The following is a 24,784-nucleotide window of genomic DNA, read 5'->3' on the forward strand; positions in this document are numbered from 1 at the left end:
TTCAGCAAACTCCCAGAGAGGCATGTCCTTCCTCTGCCGTGGCTGTGCTTGTCTTCTGTGCACTGAATGTTTGAGCACTTCTGCAGATATTGGTTAATTATTTCTGAATTAGCTGATAGGATTTCATGGTGTGGGAAAAGGACAAGAAAGAAGGAAAAATGAAGAGCAGAGTGAAACGTGGTGTTCTCTGTGTATTGGTGTTCCTCGGGTTTCTCTGGGCAGCCTCAGGCCGAAGAGAGGAGGGAGACCTTTGGAATTTGTAGGACTCCAGGAGCACACGAATCCAGAAGGAAACTTCAGTAGCCTTTTTGTGGTACTGTACAAGTCCTGGATAAGTGATGGGGAATTACACTGGAGGTGTTAAGGTCGGAAGGAGGCCTGTGGTCTGCAGTAAAATCCCCACTCCTCAGTATAACTTTTTGGAGACTCTTGGAGCCAGATGGAGACTGGACCAGGAGAAGTTTTTTCGGGAAGGAAGGCAGGTAGGCTACCAGCTGAAAGATTCCACACGCAGTGTTGCAGGATCCATCCTTTGGGAAGCCCAAAGGCTCTGGGACAGTGTGATGTTGAATGAACCATCTTGTGCTTTGATGAAGGTGCTTAAAGAAACTGCACATGCCAGTGGAAGCAGGAGAAAACCCAATCCACCTTCACTCCAAAGCAGCAGGACTGTGGATTGCAAGAGGCTCTAGATGACTGTAGGTGAACTCAGCCCCTGTCAGTTTTGTGTAATTAATCTTTTCTCAAGGGGGGATATCCAGAGATACCAGCAGCACAAACAGAGAGTTTGTTATGGACCATTTTCATCTGAGATTTGTAGCAGCTCGTATTTAATTCCCAGTCCATGTCTTTTCATTGCCTTTTAAATTAGAAAGTTATTTAATGTTGATGCAGAACACTTCCTACAAAAAAGCCAGCCTACAGACTCATATTGGATTTCTGTATGATAATATGGGATACAATAAAGCCTACGAGTCATTCTGGGATTTGAAATGCCAATCACAGGCATTATCAGAAAACATTAGAAGTGGTCATATGGAGACTGGGGATAGATCTTACAAAGCTACTGAGCAACATTTTATTGTTCTACACATCTTTCCAAGAATAAATTAGTATTGATTTGATTAATTCTTTGATTAAAAAAAACAAAGGTAGGGATAGTTTAGATGATATGTAATGCTCAGTGTATGTGATTTACTATGTTCGAGTATGGTCAAACAGTTGAGCCTAAAATTCCCTGTCTCTAAACATCAATTTGTTTTGATGTTTTTTCAATTAACAAGTGTTTCTTTACAGCTGAGGCATCCTTGCCTTCATGTCTGTTCATCTTATGTGAAGATGTCTGGCTTTGGATGAAGGAGATTTTCTCTCAGCCACTCAGACAAGGCTCAGCAGGCAGCACAGCTGACTGGTGTCTCTGAGCTTCAAAGTGGACTTGGAGACAACAGCTGGGATGTGACCAGCTGGGATGTCCATTACTCTGCAACAGCAATTAGAGCGAAGTCATAATTTTTGGCCATCGAACAGCTGACCATAAGCAGCAAGCCAGTCCCTACAGCTTGGTCCTCTGGATGCAGCAGGGAATGGGTCCTGTTTAGCAGATGCCCAGGAAGATATATGAAGCAGAAGTCATTTTGTTGGCAGGTTGTGCCAGACAGTCTCCACAAAGAACAGAGCAGGGAGCGATGGCAAGAGCACAGTCATTTTAAAACCAGATGTCTATTAAGAAATAATAAAAGAAACACCCCTCTTGTGTTTGGCTGGCTGGTGCATGAGAGTGTAGGGGAAGCAAGGCAAGAGCTAAATGAGGGTGTTGTACTGACTGTATTAGAAAGGGTAAAATTAATTTATATGTGTTTACCTTCAATTACAAATCTGGGTGAGCAGCGAACTCCCCACAACTGGGTCTGTATTTAATGGGAAGTCTGTGCATTTGGGTTTGCAAACTGGTACCATCACCATGCTCAAAGGCTGTCCAATGCCTGGCACAAAAACCCTCACAAAGGGGAGCAGCTCTTCCCCTGGGCTGATGGGATCTTGGCTGAAGACAGAGAGGAAAAACTACTGTGACACAAAGTAGAGGGGAACTGCCTACTGCCTTGCTGAAAACCTTGGCTGCCCCAGATTTCAGCAAAATGTGGAGAAAGTCACTGGGGAGAAGAAGATGGGGGAGAAGAGCAAGTCAAAGAGGAAAACAAGTAAAACGCTTGTGTGTGTCTTCCCTTCTTCCCTCACCTCTGTTGCTGTCACTGCCACTGGCAGTGCAGCCTGGGACCGGTTAGAATTTCTTCAAATATGCACAATAGTACAAGATGGTGCATGCAGTGAGGTCTTGTAGCACTGAATCTAAAAGCCCTTGTGATTTGCATGAAGAACAGGAGCTTTTGCAGCAAAACTGAGCGAGTGAAATGCAGGGGATTGTGCCCTCTCTGTTACTGCAGTCTGTGAATGCAGAACAGCGAGGCTGGAAAATTCCTTGGGCATTCTCAGCAAGGTAGGTCTGAGAAAAAAGAGATCTAAACTCCAGAAGCATCTTTCATGGCTTCAAGGAATTGCCTAAGATAACAGAACCAACTGGATTTGAACTCACACAAGCACCTTTTTGACCATCTAACTTAGGGCGCTTAGGGATCATTAATTAACATTAATATATTCAGAGATGATCTAAGGAATCAAGAGTCAGAGATTTTTCTGTGGATTTGTATAAAGATACAACCTCTATTAGAGTTCAGGGAAAGTTAAAAGAAACTTTTGCTAGGCAAAAGGAATGATTTATCCTGGCTAGCAAGCCAATGGAAAAATATAATCAGCTTGGAGTAGTTCTTTTTAATTTGAGTGTTTTAACTGGCTTTGTGGAAAAACACATTGGGATTAAAAGGAAAATGAAATATAACTGTAATATATCAGGGATGTTGATGGCAGAATATTGTAGTGGGTTTTTTCTTCAAAGTGCTATGATAGAAAAATGGCAAGTAAAATTAAATACTGGTCAGAAAACCTGGATGTAGGCTTTTTAAAGAGTTCTTTGTACTGAAATGTAGATGTCATACACTTATTTTTACTATTGAACCAACACAGGACAAGGCCTGTGGTTCTTTGTGTTCCCACTATTAGCTTTTACTGTTATTGTAACAATAATTTACAGTCAAATAAGAAAACAGGACTTCTCTAAAGGCCTTAAAACCCACCAAGGTTTTGTGTTTGTGCAAGCCTACACTAATTAAAAGCACAATTCACTCCTCAGGGCAGTCAGTGAGATGCTATGGCCCACCATTTTAAACATTTTCACTCAGAAGGACTCCAGACAGGTTTGTGCATCAGGTCTTACAGTCACAGGGCTGTCTAACTTTCTTTTTGCTGCTTTCACATTCAGCTTCTAAGAATTTGGTCTCCTGGATTCTCTATCTTCTGTTTTGCCTGTTTTAACTAACGAGAATGTGTGTGGTTAAATTTTTCCAGTAAGGCACATTTATTTTTATGCTAAAGTCTTCCCTGCATTAGAATATGTTCTGATTTTTCCGTGGGCCTGGAATAACGTCAGAAGCCAAGTATAACAATTTTGTGGAAATCACAATATTGAGGTACTTCCTTAAAACTGGGTAGTATGAACAGTCTTTCAACGTGGGAACTACCTGCCTTCTTCTTGTGGTGCTAACACTGCTAGCAACAGCTCAAACACTCAGGTAAACTGGGTAAGGAGTAATTTGCATTTACTATCCCCTTTTTTTGCAGAAAATACATACTTTTTTCTGATTGTCCATATTTCATATAGATTTCCATACAGAAAAAGTTGCGCAGTTACCAAAACCACCTCTTTTAAAGAGCAAATCACATTATGAACTCTAGAAATGCACTCAAAATACCAACATTTTAAAGACAAGAGGTTTAAAAAGAAAAAAAAAGAGGCCCCATCATCATGACAAATATATACATAAATAAAACCAAAAATAACCCTGTTCAAACATGGTTGTGGTTGGATAGTCATACCATACTTCTTTCTCACCAAGACAGGGTGAAAAACATGCACTGAAATTGTTGATTAAGCATGGGAGGTAATCAAATTCAAATTGATCTAAGCCTAATCTCTGGAAGAGTTCAGGGCAGCTCTCCTGATGTTCTTCAAAGGCAAAATAAAGCCCTTGCCACTGCTACAGCTCACAACCATGCTTCAACGTGGCTTCCTACAGCTGGGGCCGCCGTGGTGCGTTACCTGAATCATTCCAATGATAAGAACACCACCAGATGTTAAAAAAACCCCAAAACAAACCAAATCCACCCTCCCCACCCCCATCAATTTTATCAGTAGCTTTTCCAAAAAGAAAACAAGTCATATATACATACATATACACGCACACAGGGAGAGCTCAGGACTACGGACAACTTCTGGGATGGCAGCAGTAAGGGTGTGACAACACAAGATGTCAAAAGAAGCCACTATGCTTCCCCAGCCCTTTGCTACATAATTTGGAGGCCTCTTCTACCCAGATGGCATTTGAGAGGGAGAGAAAGGACAGGGAGGGAGATGTTTTCTGCCTCTTCCGGAAGGTTTGGGTAAACGAGCTTGCAAGTTGTAGGAATTGCAAAGATTTGCGTCCGGTGGCAGCTGATGGCCAAAATCTGAGCAGCAAAGGGCGTGGAAGCAGAGAGAACCAGACAGGCAGAGAAAGACAGACAGACAGACACAGCGACAGATATGAATGCCAGTCCCAACTGAGGTGCAGGCTGGATGTATGTCGTCCTTCCCGCGATCCTTGCTCCCATGGAGGGGTGTGTGCACAGGGCTGTGCCGCAGGGCCCAGCGCTGCAGTCCTTGCGCAGGCCGCGTGCCCGGGGCTACCGCGCCTGAATAAGGACTGCAGCAGTCAAGCCACTGGTTCTCTGCCTTCAGACACATTGGTTGAGAGTGAAAATGAACTCGTGAGGTTTAGTGTGGCTGGAGACGGGGGAGAGGAGAGCAAGGGAGAAAAGGAAGAAAGGCGGGGTGTGGGTTAAAAGGGAGGAGTGCAGGAGAAGGTGAGAGGGAGATTTAAGTATAGGCTTTCAGATATTCCAAAGAATGGGAGCAGGAGATCATGGCAAATAATATGAAGCCTCTTGACACCAAAAGCGAGATGATTGTAAAAAAGGGCCTCATGCGCCTGGTTTAAGCCTGAGCTGCTTTACATCAGAAATAAAATAGGCTAAATGAGAAATCACTGCACAGGTCTCCAAGTCTTGGGAGCTCAATGCTTTGATATTTTTCTGACCTTACTGCATGAGTACTTAGGATTCAAGCAAGCTGCAACCCTCTGCTGACTTCCTAACAGAATTTGGAAATCTTTTCAGAAGTGCAAGGCATGAAGTGCTCAGCTCTCCTGAATACCTGATGGACAAACACCAAACCATTACCCAGAAGGCTTGGGCAAAACAGACCTGACCAACATTTTTTAGGGAAGGGATACACCAAGGTGGGGTTTGGGTTTCCCTAGCCTTCTTCACAGGAGTGCTACTTCCTGAAACACCCAAGTCCTGTGTCTCCCAGATGCCACCATGGATCAGCCCACACACAACACTGCACTCTCCTCCTGTCATGTCTCCCATTAAAACCCCACCATGTCCATCAACCCTCAAACCAGTCGCAATGTTCACGCTTAGGAAAACGTGTGCTGCTACAACAGGAGGGCATTTTATGCACGGAAATATTCCATTATTTCACAAAATCCCTCAAGTCACCGGTTCTCTGTCCCTGACAATTCTCATCTTGTGACCATGCTCACGCCCCTGGCTCATCACATCTGCTGCATCGCCTTGTGTACCTGTGGGGGGTAACTCCTCCTCCTCTGTGCCTCCTGCAGTGTTCACAGACACACTCAGACACGCAGCTGTGGTGCTGAATGAACAGGCAGGATGGATACCAGCCCAGATGGTTTGCTCAGTCATCCTCATGCATCCCCAAGCACAGCTGACGAACACAGAGGCACCTGCACATGCAGACACGCTCAGAGGCACTGGCAGAAGCCCTCAGAGACAGGCCCACAGAGAGGCACAAACCCTCCCTCCCTGACATCCTGTCCAGACAGACAGACGGAATCAAACACACAACACCCCCACTGTCACTGTGGTGCTCTGGAGACACACGTGCTTCCACCTGGACATGCCTCTGGAACATCTGCAGGCCACAAGCTGCCGGCTGCAGCTGGGTGAACAGCCCCTCAGCTGGCCAGAGACTCATCCAGCTCAGTGGGCACTGATACGAGCAGTTCTTTGGTGGCAAATGAAGACTGAGCCATGCAGTCTCTTTGGTCTGACACTGGCAGGGGAAAGGATGAAGGAAAAAGGACCCTATGGACTAAGGAAGTGTCAGCTTTCCTCTCTGACTGCGAGGAAGGAGGTCACATTAACAGCTTTCCCAGCGACTCAGGGTCTGACTGTTTGTCTTTCATTTCTTTGGGCACTGTAGCACAGCACAAATCGAACTTGATTTCCCCGTTTGATACAGAGCAACAAACAGTAATGAGCCACTTTCTTTGCCTGGAGGAGGGGACAGCAGGCTGTTAGTCACCTTTACAGTACTCAACTCCAGGCTGTGTCTGCTGATGTGGAAAGGAAGGAAGTGCTATTCTGTGCTTGGGGCTACTTCTGGATGATGTAGTCCAAACCTGCTGTTTTTTATTCAGCTCCTATAAAATTTATTTCCAATTATAATAGAGAGTAATAATTTTTACCACCTTAAGATTTTCTTATAAGGAGCTTACAGGGTTTTGCAAACTCTAATAACAATACTTTTTTAACGTAAGGAATAATAACAGTCTCCAGTGATGGGAAGACTGAGGTACAGGGATCTAATCAGAGTCCAAGGAATATAATCCACAGGCCCTACATCCCGGGCCTCATATATTATACCATCTTTCATCTTACTCCCCAGAAGTCATTCTTGATCTTAAAGAGAGTTGACACAGTAGTAGATGTGGTCTCTGCCTTGGAAGTTCTTTTTTTTAGCAAAAGATTAAAAAGTCCTCTCCTCCTTCTTTAGTTACTTAAGAAGTGGCTTCAGAGTGTCCCAAAACAAACATTAAATATTTCCAAAAAATTTTGGGGAAAAAGAAAAATCTTCCTTTTGTGGCTACAAAGTTAGCTGTACAACAGCCACTGAGAACAACGCTCTGAAAAGGCAGCTTCAGAGTCAGGCAATTTAAAGGTGAATTTGGCAGAAACTGTGCCACTCTGAAGTTTTTAAACCCCTCAGATTTTAACCTTCTCTGTGCCCTTTGCACTTACTCAATTGTGTGAGATGCCTTTGTGTGTCTGTGGAGCTCGTTGGGGGGACTTAGGGGATATTCTCAGGCTGCAGGAGGCAAGTGATTGGACGTGATTGGACTTACTGATTGACAGATTTCCCCACCATGGAGGTGTTTTAAGCAAAGGCTTCCTGAAGGACTCAGAAATGCTGCGGGGAGCCTGCCTTGCGAGCACATGGCTCTTCACTGTTTTGGAATGCACAGCCATGCTAATGAACGTCTGCCGAGCTGGACGTGCACGTGCACACTCATGCAGGGGAACATTCCAGCATTCAGGGAACTCCCAGGCACAAACCCTCATCCATAAGCAGGTCCAACTCGCACAGGCAGACAGTCACATGGGCTCAGTTACACACACAGTGACCCCTGTGAATCCCTCATCAACCATTCACTGCACAAATACACATGAAATACACGTGCTTGCATTCACACTCTTTTCCCTCCACACATGGATTTATGTCTGAACACTCTCCTGTGGATTTGTGGCCCATACAGGCATCCAAACACACTCAGGGCCATACAATACGATTAATGGAGTGCATACACAAAGACCCACCCATGCACACTCACATATGTCTTAACGAAGGTTTTGGTCTAGGAAATTCCTTTTCGAGAAACAAAAACAAATGTCAAAAAGAAAAAAAAAAAAAAAAAACAAACCAACAAACCAGAGCATGGGGAACTGCACAAACAAAAGCGAGCACGGACCTACACACACACACCGTGGAGGCTGTCAGTCAGTCAGGGCTCTCCTCACAACTACAGCTCAGTGCCTGCTGGGTTTGCTTCCCCTGAGTGCAAACGTCTGGTGAACCTCATAGATTTCAGGCTTACGTGTCTATGGCTGCAGGTCAAACTGACCTGTGCCAGGAGTCTCCATCTTCCCTTCTAACTGACCACAATAAGAACTGACCCTTCCCTCCAAGAAGAGCACCTTCCAAGATCCTACCACAAGCACTCTTCAGCTTCTAAGGAGTTAAGCAGAAAAGTTTTCCCTGCACCTGACCAGTCTAAACGTCTCCTATTCATGGAGCTGATTGGCACTTCAGGGTTTATTGTTTCTTTCCTTTTCAGACCTCAGGTCTCTCGGAACAAGACAAGACAGTGTACAGAAACACAGGGCAGGGTTTGCTCAAACCCACAGACAGCAAGAAAGCAACGAGCCCCTGAGGAGACAGGAGAAGTGTGTCTGATAAACTGCCTCTCACTGCTTGGGAGGATGACAACCGTCCGTCCAAGATGGGCTGCTACTTCCAAAGCCCATTTTCTACAGGTGTAACATACCAAGTGCTGCTAGCAGAGAGGGAATCTGACAGGACAAACCGACATACAAAACATTCTCTTATTCAATAAGGGTTATAAGTGCAAAGGGATTTCAGAACATTTCAGAACAAACTCAATCCATAGCTGCCGCTTATTTATCAGTGCATCAAAAGGTTGTGCAAGTTTTTAGTAACAAACATTAGAAACTAGTAGCAAAGAACTTGCCTAGATAAAAAAAGAAGATTTAAACATGCCAGGTAACAAAAAGACGTGTGCAGAGATCTGTAAAACTGTATAGAAGGAAAGGATTCTTTAGAGGAAACAGAGGGACCATCACACAATGCTCTACACAGCCCTTACTGAAAGAGTCAGGGCCAACCCTGCTGCCTCCTCAACTAAGACAGGTGCTGGCTGTTTGGAGAGAGGCATGCCCTCATTTTTCATAGGCTTCTCTAACTAAAAACTGGATTCTGGGCCTTGCCTGACATGAACTTGAATTTAGAGAGAGCCTTGTCGCTGGCAATTAAGCGCACCAGTATGGACAGCCCTGGAGACTGAAGATCACAACAATCAGCAGCAGCATGACTATCTCGACAAGATGCTGAGAGTGAATGTGATTTATGCTGCTTTAAATTGAATGTCTGGGAGCTGTGCGTCTAGACAAACCTAACAAACCTAGACACTCACCAGCCACTGGTGGGCACCTCCAAAGAGCAATTCATTTCCCTGTCACGGACATGTCCAGGGCGCCTGGGGAGGGGAGCATCCCTCCCCACTCACAGCAAGAGGAGACCTGGGTGACTGTCTTCCTCTCAGACAGTGGAAGTTAATGAAGACATTAATCTGAATTTCTTCAAAAGGACCCATTGGATTTTCCTGCAGTCTAGGGCTTCTGACTATGATAAACTTCCATTTATTGACCAAAACACACAGATTTCTTTCCTTTCTGCTTACGAGACTTTTGTATGGATTCTAATACATCAGTCAGGGAAGTCTTGATGTTTAATATGATTCATCTCCAGTTAACTGTGCTTATTCCCTCCATTGCCATGTACAGTTCTCCCTCTGTGCATGAGAATTGAACTTTTCCACAATCTGAGGGCTATTGCCAGGTTCCCTATTTAGTTTTCTTGTGATGAGTGTGGCAGAGAAAAGGTTTTAATTTCACTCTTAAAAATTATCAACTTCAGCCTCACTGTAACCTCCCTCTACAAAGTCAGCCTAATCCTAATATCTACCTAGTAAAAGAGTAATGAAAATTGTTTACAACATTCTGTGGCAAATGTTGTAAGCAATTCTTTGTGTCCAGAAGGTAGGACATTTAAGAGATGCAAAATAAAACTTCCTTTTCAGTTAAAAACTATTTTCCATTCTTTTAAAAGACAAGGAAAATAAACTAGTTAAAAAAAAATTCATTTATTCAAAATCAAAATGTTACAGCTTGAATAAATAGTCCTGTTTCAGAATTAAAAAAAAAAAAAAAAAAAAAAAAGAAAAAAGAACCTGAACAGAAATTAAACTAGAACCAAGATATAAAAATATTTTGTTTGGAAAGTTCCAAGTAAGGCATTTGTATTTTTTAAAACGCTGCCTAATTTTTTTTCCCTAAACACAGCACTGAGTGAAAACTATGTTGTCATTTTTCCCCTTGCAATGGATTGCCTCTACAGTACACAGCAATTCCAAGATGGACTGTTTATTCAAAGGCTACATAATTTTCAAAATCCAAGACTAATTTGCTGTTCTTTAATGTATTTACAGCAATTTTCTTTCAATCTTTCTGTTTTCCTGGCATTTATAAGCTGGATTTTTCAGCATAATTTTTGTCTATGCTCATAAACCCATCATAGCCTTTCTTTTGGAAATCTGTGTGTTCTTCCCCACCCTTTGCCTATTTACCCTATAATTCTGTATCCATCCACCTCCAAAAAAAGAGATATAGGAAAAAATTTGCCTGGTGTGATTTATTTCCTGAACACCAGATGCTCATTTCAGTCTCCGTGGCTCACTGAGTCCTTCACCTTTCTGCCGAGATGGCCATGAGTGGGGCCAATTGGTGTCAATTGGGCTGGTGCAATTTGAGGGATGGAGCAAATCAAGTTGCAAACCAAAACAAAAAAAAAGGGTTGGAACTCTGGTGCTTTGTTTTCCTTTGGGATTTCTGCTTTGTTTTTACTTTGTCTACCTATTTTTTTTTATTATTTTCACATTTGAAATGGAACATTAGGAGCAGGTTCCTCTAATCAGAGATGATTTGGTCTTTGTTTCATTTGGAGGAAGCCTGAGCGAGGAGGCACAGGGAGGATTCCTGTTTTGGTTCCCTCAGTTCCACCTCGAAAGAACTGACCTTTTATCTCTCTGTGGGGTGGAGAGTATTGAACAGCCATGGGAAGCAAAGCATAACACTGGGCAGACCAAAGTGCTGGCCTGGGACTATTCGAGCAGCTTCCCATGGCACAAAGAGCTTTTTCACTTACACTCCATGTTTCCCATCACTTTTCCTGCTATACAGTTTAATTCATGCCAGGCGGATTATGAAGGGAAGAAAATGATGCAGCAGTCAAAAAGTCCTTAAAGTCGTTCCAAAAAAATTAAAACGGAATAAAACCAAACCAAATAAAACTAAAAAAAAAAAAAAAAAAAAAGAAAAAAAAAAAAGAAAAGAAAGAGCTTTGAAACTAAACAAAATTTCTGAAAATAAACTCAAAAGAAATGGGAGGGGGAGAAAGAAAAAAAAAAAAAAGACCCGGGAAAGACAAATGAATGTTAGAGCAGGCACGATCATGGACAGACGCCAGCTACTTACGTTCACCTCGGTGATTGCTATATCAACAATGCTACCCACAACAATCAAGGCGTCAAATGTATTCCATGCATCACAGAAATAGTGCTGCATGTGGCAGAGAAGCCAAGGAGAGAGAGAGAGAGAGAGAGAGAGAAAGAGAGAGAGAGAGGAAAGAAGGAAGAGGAAGAAAGAATGAGAGAGAGAGAGAGAGAAGGGAGAGAAAGAGGGAAAGGGAGAAAAGAGGGGAAAAAAGTAAAAAGTAAAATAAAATAAAATGAAAATAAAAACAAAACAAAAGCATGAAAGAGGGAGAGAAGAGGAAAAAAATAAGAAAAGAAAGAGGTTACGTGGGCATATTAAATAGTCTCTTACCACTCTACAGTATTGGTTGCTCAAACCTCTGTAACGTTTCACATGATGGAGGGTATCAACAAAAGCCTGGTTAGTCAGAAAGTTACACTCAAGCATGTCTACCTTTTGGAGGGAAAAAAAGCACACACACCCCAAACTCTGTGCGCTTTCACCAGTCACAGCCTTGGGGCCAGCTATGACAAGTGAAAAAGAAGGAGGCATTTCCCCCCCTCCTTTTTTTTTCCCTGGGAGAAGGAGAAGGACGACGGCAAGTTCAATAAAAGCATGACTAGAGGGAAAAAAACCAGAAAACAAAAAGAGAGAGAAAAAAAGAGAGAAAGAGAGAAGGAACAGCAGAGGAGGAGGAGGTGGTGGTATCCTGGGGAGGGTAGAGTAATACTCACATTAGTTTCACTGAGAATGACGTCTATAATGCTGCCAATTACGATGAGGAAGTCAAAAACATTCCAAGGATCACTAAAGTAACCCTACATAAGGAAGGGGCAGGCAGGATGGGGATTAAAAAGGAATGTTAGACAGACAAAAACAGTTCAAAATTACCATTAGAATTTCTGCCCTGATACCTCAAGGGGTTCTCCTCTTAAGTCTACTTGTTGTGTCTCAAGCTGTAGCCCAGGCCTGGGTTCCCTGACTTGTGCGAGCAGCCCCGCTCCAGCTCATGGGATTCCAGGGAAGCCACCCCTCCCCTCCAACTCTGGGACAGGGGCTGAAGGGAAGCCACACAGATCACTTTGAGCACGGCTGCTGGCAGGAATGGGGCTTGCAGGACCAGCTCCTCCAGACATCTCCATTCCTGGCAACGCAGCACCCTTCCCATTTGACTTAGAGGGGAGAGTACAGGAATAGTGTAACATGGTTCCCTCAAAAAATGGCTCCCCACTGTCAGTATCAATGGCCCAGTCCATGTTCCAGCTGTAACGCTCTGTGCGGGCGCAGGGAATAGCCTGCTGCTGCGCCAGGGAGGAGGAGAGGGCACAGTCAAGCTGGGGATGTGCTATCTAAATCTCACCTTTATCTTTACCCAGCCACAGTCAGGATTACAACAGGCATCAGCCTAACAGTTTCTTTTAGTAATGCTTTAGGTCCTGTCTCTATAATACAGAGCAGGACTGGTGTCTCTGTTACTCTGAAAGCACATCCGCCCCTCAAAATGGAGCTGTGAACGTAGCCTGGCTCATCCCACCAGGAAGGGGTGAGAACAGGAGCAAAGCTGGCTTTAGCATTGCTCAGAGCAAGAGCTGTTGCTCACTCCTGCTAAAGCCAGGGCCACAGCAGCACTGTCACCTTGGCTGTCCAGATCACTTCAGGGGCTATCTCAAACATCTCATCCTAAGCAGAGCTCAGGAGATGCTAATCAGCACTGCTTGCTGTCCTCATCCTGCATAACTTTTGGCTGGATAGGCTGCAAGGATACAGGACCCTTCTGGAAAAGGTCCTGTTCAGCCTAGAAGATGAACCTCTGTATGTAAACTTCCTCTACAAGTCAATGTCACGAGCAAAGAAAATTCATCTTGGCTCACTGAGCACCTGTGCCAATCTCTTCCCCTTGTTCTGCAGTCTTAAAAGGAGGCAAACATACAAAATCCTCCGTCCTCCTTTCATGTGTTTGGTTTCGTGAGCATGGGCTAATGTGACCTCCCTGTTTCCCAGCTGCAGCATGTCTCCTGTGAGACTGAACCCGAGTTGCACTGTGACTGCTATTCTTAGTCAAAGAGTCAGGTCATGGGTAAAGTGTGAGCCTGTGTTCCCAGGCAGCATTGCAGAAAGCAAAAAGGAGAAAAGTAAAAAAATTTAAAAAAAGAAAGAAAAAAATAATTATCTCAGTACTGGCACTGTACAAAGTCAGGCTTGGGAGCCTCAGATTGCTGTGGGTTCAACCATCACATGGAGCAGGCACTGGCAAAAGTGTCTATCTGCTGAAACATTGCCTCTGTGAGACTTCGGGACTCACATTTATGAACAGCATTACATTTTGGGCAGGGGAAAAAAAAAAGAAAAGAAAAGATGAAGCAGAAAAAGCCACTGCCCAGCTGGTCCCACGCCAGTGAAGGGAGCTGGTAGAGGGGACTTTGAAATCTTCTCCTCAAAACCAGAATAAAACACCTTTATTCTGCAGCCTGAAATAGGCAACTCTCTTAGCAGATCTACACTGGGAGGAGCAACAATCCCATGGCTACACGTTACTACACAATTAGCTAGGAACAGGGAGGAAGGAAACAGGAGCAAAAGCAAATTCAGAGAATATTATTATTCAGCGTCCAGCCTAGAAATACACAACAAATATTAGAATGAATTCAGCGGTGATGTCCAGCATCATTAGCAACCAGATGGACCTGGAATAAAACTGTAATTAGACTTCAGCAAGAGGAAGGGGAGGGAGAGAACAGCAGATTAAATTGGAGAGGCAAACGCATTTTGAATAAATAAAGGACAGACACAGATCATACAGAGTTACACAAAGTGCCTTTGCAGCCTGCTGCGACCTTGGCAGACAGTGCACTTGCAGCATCAAAGAACAGAGTAGAAGACAACAGACCCAATCCTCCTGCCCCGTCCGTGTGCACAGTCCTGCAGAAGGCACCGGCACTGCCCACATGCCAGATGAATACATGTGTTCAACAGCATGGTTCTCTTCTATTTCCTCTCAAGTTGCATCATTTAGGAATTACTAAGGATTTCAGCAGGAATCCAAACAACTTCATAAAAACCAAGAGTTTGGTTTTGGGCAGCTGCAAGGGTTAAGATTCAAAACACGCTGTTTAGGTTTACCCATGAAAATGATGACTTTTAATGACTTTCAAGTCTGTAATGATGGATAGTTAGTATTTTTACTATGATTGGCATCATACTGCAAAGAATGTTTTGGGTGTAACCAAATTTACAATTTCTTTTTACTCAGCTGCTTTTTACATAGAGCCCAATAAGCACTGCTGCTGGTAAAACAGCATTTGCTGTTGATACAGAACCCAGGTAACAAATGGCATCAAATCCTGTCCTCAGATGACCACCAAAGCCAGTGAGCTAAATATTGCTCCCAGCAGAAGTAATACAACCTCGCTGGAAGCAATGACACTGCGCTGACAGAGTTGGCACAACTCAGGAGAGATTCAGGCCTGGAAAGAAAAGGTCCCTTTTCCACTGTCATCAAAACCAGCTGCTTTGGACCTTTGAGACACCACAGTGTGTCTGGAGTCACTCTGCTGACTTCAACAGCGCTGCTCCAAATTTACACTGCGAGCTCTTTCTCCTGGGATGCTCCACTGAGTCTCAGCAGCCAGATCCTTGCTTGAAAGTCATGGGCTGGTCTGCTCTGGGATCCCAGAAAGAGCATTATCCCAGACTGTTATTGTGTGGCTGTAAGGTGACCCCAGAGGGCTCTTCTCTTCCTCCTGTGCCTCTCAGATAGGTGATAGAGAGGAACATTGGGTATGAATGCAGTTTTACTCAACCCCACATCCAAAATGCTAGTGTTGAATTAAGGAAACACACGAATTTTAAAACTTTCCTTTCCTCCTCACCTGCTCCCTCTGTGTTTCAAACAGAAGGGTGAAAAATAGGAAGATGTTATTTACAGTAAGAGAGCTCAAGGAAACAGAGAACACAGACGCTTCATTGGGGTGTAAGGTGATGGAATCCTTCCCTGAAAAGCCTCCCACCCTCTTTAGAGACATTTACCTACAAATGGCCATGTGGGACTTAGCTTTGGACCAGACCTCATAACCTGGCCATGAGTTATGAGTGTGTAATGAGAGTGAACTACACCCCTTCAGGACTTGCCTCTTGTGACCTCAAAGTGCCTCTTTGAGCCACATTCCTCACTGGAGTGTACCAGGGTGGCTCATGACAGACAAGCTGAATGAAGGAAGAGCTTTCACTCTAATAAAGAGGTTGCATTTCCAAAATACTTTTCCCACCAGAAAGTTCTGCATACTTTTCCCAAGAGGGTGGAGGTTTGACTGGAAATGAATTGATGGCACTGTTTGTTTTTGCAGGACAGGAATTTAGAGTGTAATACCATATTTTACCCGTAAAGGGAGACGCTTGACCCTGACTTAGCTATAATTGCATGCCACATGATGGCATCCTCAGGGCTTTACTGGGGAATGGTAGTCACCCTCTCTTGTGGGATGTCTTTGGAGATCCATGAAGCTTTTGGGGAGAAAAGAGGACAGAGAGAGACCAGGAGGATTGGATTGAATATTCAGGAAGCATGAGATAGCCCCACCAGTAGAGAACATTTTTTCCCCATTTTTTTCCCCCCAAAGGTAGCAAATGATAGTGTATCACCACATGATCAATAAGTTAATGAAAGGCTGAGCATAAATATGCAGTAGCTGACTGGAATGGAATCTCATTTGTGCGAGAGGAGCAGACATTTCAGAATGAGTATACCAATCATTTTTAGGTTTCCTAGTTGCTGAGATTAGCTGTTAAAGAAATTAGGGTTTATTTAGGTGCTAATGGAGGCATTGACATCTCTGGACACCATTTTTCCTACTTTTTGTAAATGTGAGATCCTAAATAGGATATCTAAGAAGCCTCAATAATAACAACAAGGAAAATTTCCCACTGGAATCTGTCTGAAGTTCAGAGTCACCTGGAGCCCACAGTAAGAATATGGGGTGTCTGGAGTGCTGTGCATCCACACTGAAGCACAGAAGTCCTCAGGGGAAGGGTGCTGTTGAGTCATGGTACTGGCTGGGTTTTGAGCATCGAGCCCTGTGGGACCTGCAGGGTCACTTGTGTGTTAGTTTACGTGCAGCTGTTTATCTGCTTAGTCACAGGCTTTCATTTCTGCCTCTTCTGAGGCGGCCAGCAAAGCTTAACAAACCCCTCTGAGAAAAAAGCCTCTAAAGATGAAGAGCACAGCAAGGTCAAGGCTATTCACTGGGTGGGATCTGAATGTAGGTGGGATGGTCCCCAGTGGAAGATGATGCTGCAGTGTTGTAGGATAAAAGGGAAGGACCTGCTTACCTGCATGCACGTTTGCATTTATGAATACAGACATGAAGCGTTGGGGAGGAGAAACTAAGACACAGAGAAAACTGCACAGCCTAAAAGGTGGGCAAAGCACGGGAGAAGCTTGCTACCGCTTCTCAGAAATAATCCTGCATGCTAAAACAACAAAAAGAAGCATCAAGTCTAAATCAGCTGAAGAGAGTATACAGGAAGGAGAGAAAGGGGCTGATACCCTGATACTCAGGGGGATTTGTTAGCAAAAATTTCCTGCTGATTGTAAAGGGCAAAGCAGACTTTGCTAGGGAATTGCAAAATGAGATGAACTGCTAGTCTGGCTGATGTTTAGTTAATGCAAGAATTCATTTCTGAAAATGCTGCAGGCTGTTTAGAGCTGTGAGAGTCTCTTCTCAGACTTCATTAAAAGAGGCTTTCCCTGAAAGTACTTTTGCAAAAGGGACAGCATAGAATCAAAGGACATTTACACAGTTCCATGGCTCTTGGCACTCGCTCCCACAGCAGATTTGGGGGATTCACGTGTGCCCTGAACAATCTTACAAAGCTACAAAAGCTCCTGACATGGAATGGAGACGTGTGTCAGATGCAAATTCCGTTGTGCTAAGATGCCATTTAGCCATAACAGCAATCAGGGGAATTAGCAGAACCTAATAGAGAAGGAATCAAGTGGAGGATGCAGCTGCTTGGAGTTCCTGACAGGCTGCAGGAAAACAGCATCTATTTGCATACTATCTATCAACTCTCATCCACTGATGGATTAATTCCGAGACACGGAGTCCCTGCGGTTCACCTACCAGTCGCTGTAATGAGTCACTGCTGCAGGGAATTAAACAAGGCTCCCTTCTACTCCATCAAATCTTTCCACAGACAGGCAAAGAGAAGAGCAGCATTTCATCACTCCAGACTATTCTGGTGAGTTCTGAAGGAGCCTTGTGACTCTTTGCTTAGTCCATAAGAAGACAAGGCCAACTTGTAGACTGAGATGGACACCCAAAAACGTTGATGTTTTCCTTTAACCTCCCTCACTTTTTTCATGCTCTCTCTCACAATGAGGGCACCTGTGAAAGCAGACAGGTGTCCCTTGAGGTCTGAGGGCCTGCTTGGACATCCTGAACACTCTGCTTGATAGAAACAAAAGAGTTGGAGGAACTGAATGGCTCTGTGATCTGGAAAAAGACCTCAGATGTTTATTTCTAGGTCCAGGGTAGAAAACTGAGGTACCTCGTTACAGCCACCTGGAAGTGGACACCTGATTATTGTTTGAGATCCTGTAGGTCCTAAAGCGAATTACAGGTCTCACACCTGTGCTTCTGGTGAGCAAATATCTCCATCACAGGAAAAAGACCCACTGCCTGAACCAAGGTGCCCAAGCCACTATTTGACAAACTTTAACATTTATGGGGGCTGGAAATACAGAATCTCTTATGTGTCAACAGATCCTTTTTTATGCTCTACACACCTACTGATAAGCGATAGTGTCTGGACGACATGACTAGAAAAGACTGTATCATATCTGATCTGTGAACTGGGAATTTCCATTTCCAGATTTTGCAATCCAGTTCATTTCACCAGAACTGTATTTTCTAAACGGCCCCGTGGTGCCTCCATGCTCATCTACATGGACTCATGGGATGGTTTGGGCTGGAAGGGACATTAAAGGTCATGTAGTTCCAATCCCTGCTGTGGTCAGGGACACTTTCCACCAGGCCAGGTTGCTCAAAGCTCAGTCCTGCCTGGCCTTGAACACTTCCAAGGATGGGGCATCCACAGCTTCTCTGGGCAGCCTGTGCCAGGGCCTCACCACCCTCACAGTAATGAATTTCTTCCCATTACCTAGGCTAACCCTGCCTTCTTTCAAGGCCATTCCCCCCTGTCCTATCACTGGGTGTCCTTGTAAAAAGACCCTCTCCAGCCTTCTCACAGGCCCCGTTTAGGTGCTGAAGGTGGTGGCACTTGGTGACACAGACCCACACATCTCCCTCTGTTTCATTTACTGCAAAGTGGTTAGAAGTACACAAGTTCTCAGCCACAGGGGAGGCTTGAAGTGCGACATTATGGTCCCAGATCCTCCAAAGACTGGGAAAGAAGCATGGCAAAGGCAAGATGGAAGCATTTATTATGAAAGCATCTCTTAGACATAGCAAAGATTGTATTTCAAGGCAATATGCTGAGAAGGCCTGAGAAAATTATAAAGTAAAACATGCTGAAACCAGATGATTAAACTAGCTGGTCCTGATGTAATTTTTGGCCTGGATTGCTCTTAACTGCCTTCGAAGGAAGGGTGAGTAATGCCTCTCAACAATAATGACTAAGGCCTCCTTGATATAAATGCATGAAAATGGTGGCAGAACAGCTGAAAGCTCTCTTATAAATTTTGCTAGAAAAGTAACAAAACTAGAAAGTAAGATAAACATTCTCAGCCTTCCTACAGGTATATTGTGGCACAGCAATACCCCACGAGGAGTTAGGCCCTTTTTCTCATGAACAGTAAGAACACTGCAGTCATTTAACAATTACTGCCCTGCAGCCACAAACCAGACTCGTTCTCAGTGAAGAGAAACAAAATCAGTACCAGTTTTACCAGAAAGACTGAAAAGTGAACGTGATGGCTGAACAGATCATTTATCCCAAAATGCATTCCATGAGAATTTTGCTGTCAAATTCCATTTGGAAGAAGCTGCAAGTGCTCAAAGACTTTGGAAGGTCTGGAAGCAGCATGTCTTGATGAGAGCCAATAAATAACTCCTGAGGGCAATAAACCAACCCAGCAATATCAAACAGTCCTATGAAAAGAGCTAAAGGATGGGCTTTACTGTTTAAGAGAGTCTGTCTTCTAAAGCTGGACTGACATCCCAGCCCAGGGAAGAATGATTAAAAAGAAGTAAAACTCAGCCTGTAAGAACAGAAGTGACAAATCTCTCAGGGTGAAGAGTTGCTTCATGTTGTGGGAAGATGAGACAGTGGCAAGCAGTGGGTGAAGAACCATTCTGAAAATGGGGCTGGATTCAGAACAGCTTCCCTCTCTCCATATGAAGGCTGGGAGGAGGCTATGGACTGCTCTGACGTGGTTGCTGAGTGGATAGTGGGTACTGACTGGCAGGAGGGCACAATGTTCAAGAAACAGGGCAGCAGGTATGAGCAGTAGGGCTTTTACATAGTTTCTTTCCTTTGGTAAGTTATCTCCATTTTCGTAAAAGGCTTAATTTTATATGGATTAGAATAGTTAGTAAAATAATACTTATTTTTATGTAATCCATCAATCATAACTCACCAAAAGAGAAGGATTACTCTCATTTTACTCTCGGGGAAGCAGAAAGAAAGAAGACTAAAGTTTCCAAGGTCTCCAAAAGCCAGATGCATGAGAGAAGAGAAATCACCTCTCAGATGTGGGCCAGGTGACCATTTGCCAGTCAAATATCACTTTCCAACACGATGAATGGTTCTTAACAGGCGTTGTATCGCAGTCTGTTATCTGGTACCATTCTTACGTGAAGATTCACATCTGTGAGAGCTTTTGACCCTTTGAAACAACCTCACATGAAGTGATGGAGGTTTGGGATTTTTTGTCTGAGAGGGAGAGCAAGTGCCAGGCTTTTTTTTCCCTGGCACCGTTCCCTTTGCAGGCTGCTGCTGCCGTGGATGCTGCTGTGAGCAAGGCCCTGGCTCACCATCCCACTGGGCTCTTAACACCGTGCAAATAATCTTCTGTATTAAATAATTAAGTGCAACAGCTAATACAGTGCTTCCCACACTGCTGCATTGTGCAGTCATATCATTATTTTTGATCATTTATAATGATATTAAAGCCCCCAAGTGCCAGACTGAAAACACACCTGTCATAATGTGGCAGCCAGATGCGAATTCTCTGGGTACGTTTGCTGTGAAGGAAAAGGTCCTCCATCATTGAAGCTTACACAGATCCTTTAACAGTCTTTTCTGCCTACTGCATTCTCCATTGATCCTTCGGAAAGCTGGTGGATTGCGCAGCTCTGGCTGATCATTGTTAGAGATTTCACACACTCTCTATGGTAATTAGAGGATCTATTTGCAGAAAATTGCTGGCCTTGTCCTCCAGGAAAGAGAACATCCTGCATTTAAACAACAGATGTAACATGGGGAGCAGCAGATCAAACAGCCTTTTTGTCCCTCACCAACTGTTCCCACCAGAACATGAAAGGACAAGTTCTTTTTATGAAGAAGGAAGTTTGTTCTGGATACTCATTTCGTTGCTGGCCTCTTTCTTAGGGGCACCAACAAAGAAACCAAATGAGGTGCACTCTGCTCCTGACTTTGTGCCAGTTATATTTATTTTCTGCAATGAAATGGGAAAGAGCCTACTTCATACAGGATGTCAACAAGTGCTGACAAGGAAGGCTTTGATGCCTCCTGACCCAGATTCAAGTAGAGTTATGAGCTAGGATTTAGGGTGAAAGTTTCATTTCTCATCATCCATCTCATTTCTTCTGTTACATTCACCTACCAAGTGTTTTTCACACTGCATGACTTGTTTAGGTTCAGTCACGCCTATGCCATCTCAGAATATAAGCATATGCACAATAGAACAACTTTAGTCTGGCACTGCTTTCTTCTCCTTTAAAGTGTTTGGAAGGGCCAGATTTCCTCTCCCACACACACTCAGGAAATGGTGAGGAGCTCAGTGAAAACTAGAAGCCATCAAAGAGGATTCCCTGTGCTTCCACATGACAGAGAAGGCAGTTATCTGCTAGCTAACTCCTCGTTTGTGGAAACTGTCGCTAAATCAACCTCATCCCTGAGCATCCTTTTGAAAATTTTCTTCTTCTGTATTAGCTGGAAGATTTATTATTCAAGGCTCTACTTGATGGGCCAACACTCTAAAGCAGCAGGATGCAGTTCCCCTTTTTTAAAAATTTCACTGCCTTGTAACATCTTGGCAGCACTCTCTGCTGAGTAGTTTCTTTTTAATGCTGGAATAACAAATCCAGCTGCTCTGGCTCTTGGCTGGTGCCCTTCCACGGTCTGTGAGAAAGCCTCAGTGCTGAACTGCTGGGAGAATGCTGTGGCACAGACTGGGCTACAGGAGGCCCAGTTACTTTCTTAGCCTCTCTTTTCCTTCCCTTTCCTGGACATATGGGCAGACAGAAATTCTGTCAGGAAAGCAGCATCCAGGAGCAAGTCTACCAGGGCACTACTGTGCCAACCCACTGATGTGTATAAAGGACTGGGATGACCTGGACATTCCTGCCCAGAATAATTACTCCAATATTTCTTCCCACCTAAACATGCTGCTCTGTCATACAGTACTTTTAGCATTTACTTTTCAGGAAGGGTTAGAGAAGAGGCTCCTTCTTCCTCCCAGAGATATAGATGTGAAAGACAATATGGTCAAGTCTCTGCATGATGTGTATGCTGTGCAAAATGCATGGGGATCCTGGCAGACAGGTAATCACAGTAAAGAGAAAGCAGAGGAGGGATTAATGAAGGGCTAAGATTTTTTCCCCCTTCTCTAGTTTATTTCCACAACCCTCGAGGCTGATTCCGCAATTCCTCGAGAGCCTCAGGCTGACTGCACACGTGCAGGGCAGTGTCTGGGTGAGCACAACAAAGGTGTCAGAGGGGTTCTGGTCATAGGGCAGCTGCTGGGCTCACTGAAGCAGCTGAGATTAATTCCAGCTGGGCTACTGGTGGTATAGAAGATCCAGAGGAATATGAAAGACATTCAGACTTCACCCACAACAAGATTTGGGGTGAAAAAGGAAAGCCTTTCTGAGGTAACATGCTGATGCATTTTGAAACAGGGCTGAGATTAATCCACAGAAGTAGGGAAACACACTGTACCCAATTTTTACTGCAAATTATTCTGATGAGACAGTACCCAGGGAGGCTCTGTGGCTGAGATACTAATGTGTTTGAACATGGAGACCTGGGATGTCTGCCAGGGAATTTCAATAAAATGTAGAAGCAGAAAAAGATGCTCATTAGCTTAAAAGGTATGGGTTTTAATTCAGTTTTTAATTTTCTAAAAATCCCTTCCCCTGTTTACTTTTTCTTTCAGTCCTGTTTCTGTTTTTCTTTTCCTTGCATCACTTTTTGTCCAATCACTTCTTCCTCCATTTTATTAATACTTTACTGTTTCAATGTCTTCAATTTATTTTTTTTTTCTGCCTTTAAGGATATTCTATCTTTTCCCATTTTTTATTATCTGTATGGCCTTTCTTCCTCTGCAGGTTTGGGTTTTCTCTCTTTTCCTCCCAGACCTGGTCCTTCCTGTTGATTTAGTTGTTTCCTTTTCTTCAGTTCACACACTCTCTTACCTGGCTCTTCCTAGTTCTCTCCATGCTCACTCTTTCTTACCCAACATCAAGCAGAGCTCACTCTTCCTCTTTGTTAAATGGTGTATATTATTCCCCACCCACAGGTTTCGACACATAATCAGCTTTCTTGGGCTTTCTTTTGCCTTTTAAAGCATTTCTTTCACCCAAAGCCAGGGTGCTGGTTGGAGACTGCCCTTCCTCTTGCAGTGGGTACATGGCTCAGTCATCAAATACTCCACATGTAGAGGCTGCCCCTCCAAAACAGAAAATACTGAAACTGAGGAGAGGAAAAAATTAGGTGGCTACCAAGGTTAAGGAACTGCCAAAAGCAGTAAAGGAGATCTGCAGAGTAAGAGCCATTTGACAACATTTGATCACATCTGGCCACACAGCATCGTGTGGCCACACTCCATGGAGGGAGGCAGCTGCCTGCACCACGGGCTCACATTTACACAACTTAAACCACTAATTTATACCACCATACTGCATCCCAGAGCATGTGATTTGTAACTAAATATGATTCCTGTTGGATGGAGCTGAAGTGTTATTCAGCTCTGAGCAAAAGACCACTCAGTTGTAACCAGTTTTCCTGATGCTTTTTGACAGTGCTGAATGTCTTTACTTCCCTTTCCCTGTATAGGCTGGAGAAACAAAACACTGTGATGAGTGATGCCAGGGCAGCATCCTAAGCTATACAGGTATTTCTACAGGTACTGGAATGAAGAATTACGAAACGAATTAGATTTTCAGAATTAACCAACATTGTTTCTGCGGTGAGAGAGGATAGCATGGATATAAATTTCAGCTGTTTGTGAGAATGCTGAAGCCTCTATCCCGACCAAGGAATAACAAAGTATGGTTTTGGTGAAAAAGAGGAATGCAAGTAGTATGAAGCAGCCAGTGTTACTTTAGGAGAGACTGCTCAAAGATCTGTTTATAGGCATAAATGTATGAGAAATGTACTGGTAAAAAGGGAACAAAAACAGATGAGTCATTTTGCAGGTTTTAGAAGAGATATCTGTACATCAAATGCATGATAAACGCTGACTGAGAGGAGCTTAAAGAGGAATAAAGAAGTGCAAATGCATCAGGGGAGAAAGAAACACTGAGGACACGTAGATCCATCAGTACGTGGAGGCTAAGAAATGACCATGGGTGGCACTTATGATTTCCACTACACAGAGGGTCACAGCTCTTCCTGGGATCACATGGGATTATGTGTCTTGTGCTGAATGCAAAGCTTGCTTGAAACAGCCCCCTGAAATCTGAACTGCTGCACAAAAATGACATGTGAGAACGGCAAGAATTCAGAGTAAAGCAACAGTGATAAACGAGGGGCAGAGGAAGCTGTCTGAGGCAGGACAGATGGCGCTGTTACAGGCTGCTTTACAAGCAACATCCATGAACACCCCGGGAAGAAAGGTGCTGACAGTGTCTGGTAAATGGAATAGACTTGTGATCTGCAGTCTCTCTGACAGTCATAATTCCATGGAGGAAACCTCCAAGATTCCCTTTCTACACGCAGAAACGGATTTGACAAAATACACCATCCTGTGCTTTGCTTTATGCATAGCAGTAGTTTCATGGGTATGTCTTCCCTGGTTTGAGATGACAGGCACAGCAGGAGAAAATTCACAGCTCTTGGATTAGTGGTCCTGCCCTAGCTAATAAGGGGACAGGTGAAATGTTTCCTGAAAGAAAAAGTAGATGTGGCTTATCAGGAAAACAGCCCGTTCCAGGGAGCTGGAAAGATCTGAGATTCCTGGAGGAATATCCATCCTCACATTAGCATGTACACTGACAGATGGCGCAGCTTCATA

The 24,784-nt window shown here is 43.9% G+C and overlaps 1 protein-coding gene across 20 annotated transcripts in view; it reads right to left on the reverse strand.

The window, feature by feature from the left end:
• CACNA1C (calcium voltage-gated channel subunit alpha1 C) overlaps nt 1-24,784 on the reverse strand; it is a 465,854-nt gene that overhangs the window by 44,389 nt on the left and 396,681 nt on the right. For 14 of the 20 annotated variants that reach the window (XM_032106992.1, XM_032106982.1, XM_032106987.1 and 11 more), the window contains one exon: nt 11,347-11,430. In XM_032106992.1, coding sequence (XP_031962883.1) covers nt 11,347-11,430 — 84 coding nt within the window. Of the gene's footprint in view, nt 1-11,346; nt 11,431-12,080; nt 12,165-24,784 lie in introns of all 20 variants that reach the window. The other 6 variants (XM_032106990.1, XM_032106978.1, XM_032106989.1 and 3 more) reach the window with 2 other exon arrangements.

Source organism: Corvus moneduloides, chromosome 4 (genome assembly GCF_009650955.1).
Source record: "Corvus moneduloides isolate bCorMon1 chromosome 4, bCorMon1.pri, whole genome shotgun sequence".
In the NCBI taxonomy this organism is placed as follows: domain Eukaryota; kingdom Metazoa; phylum Chordata; class Aves; order Passeriformes; family Corvidae; genus Corvus; species Corvus moneduloides.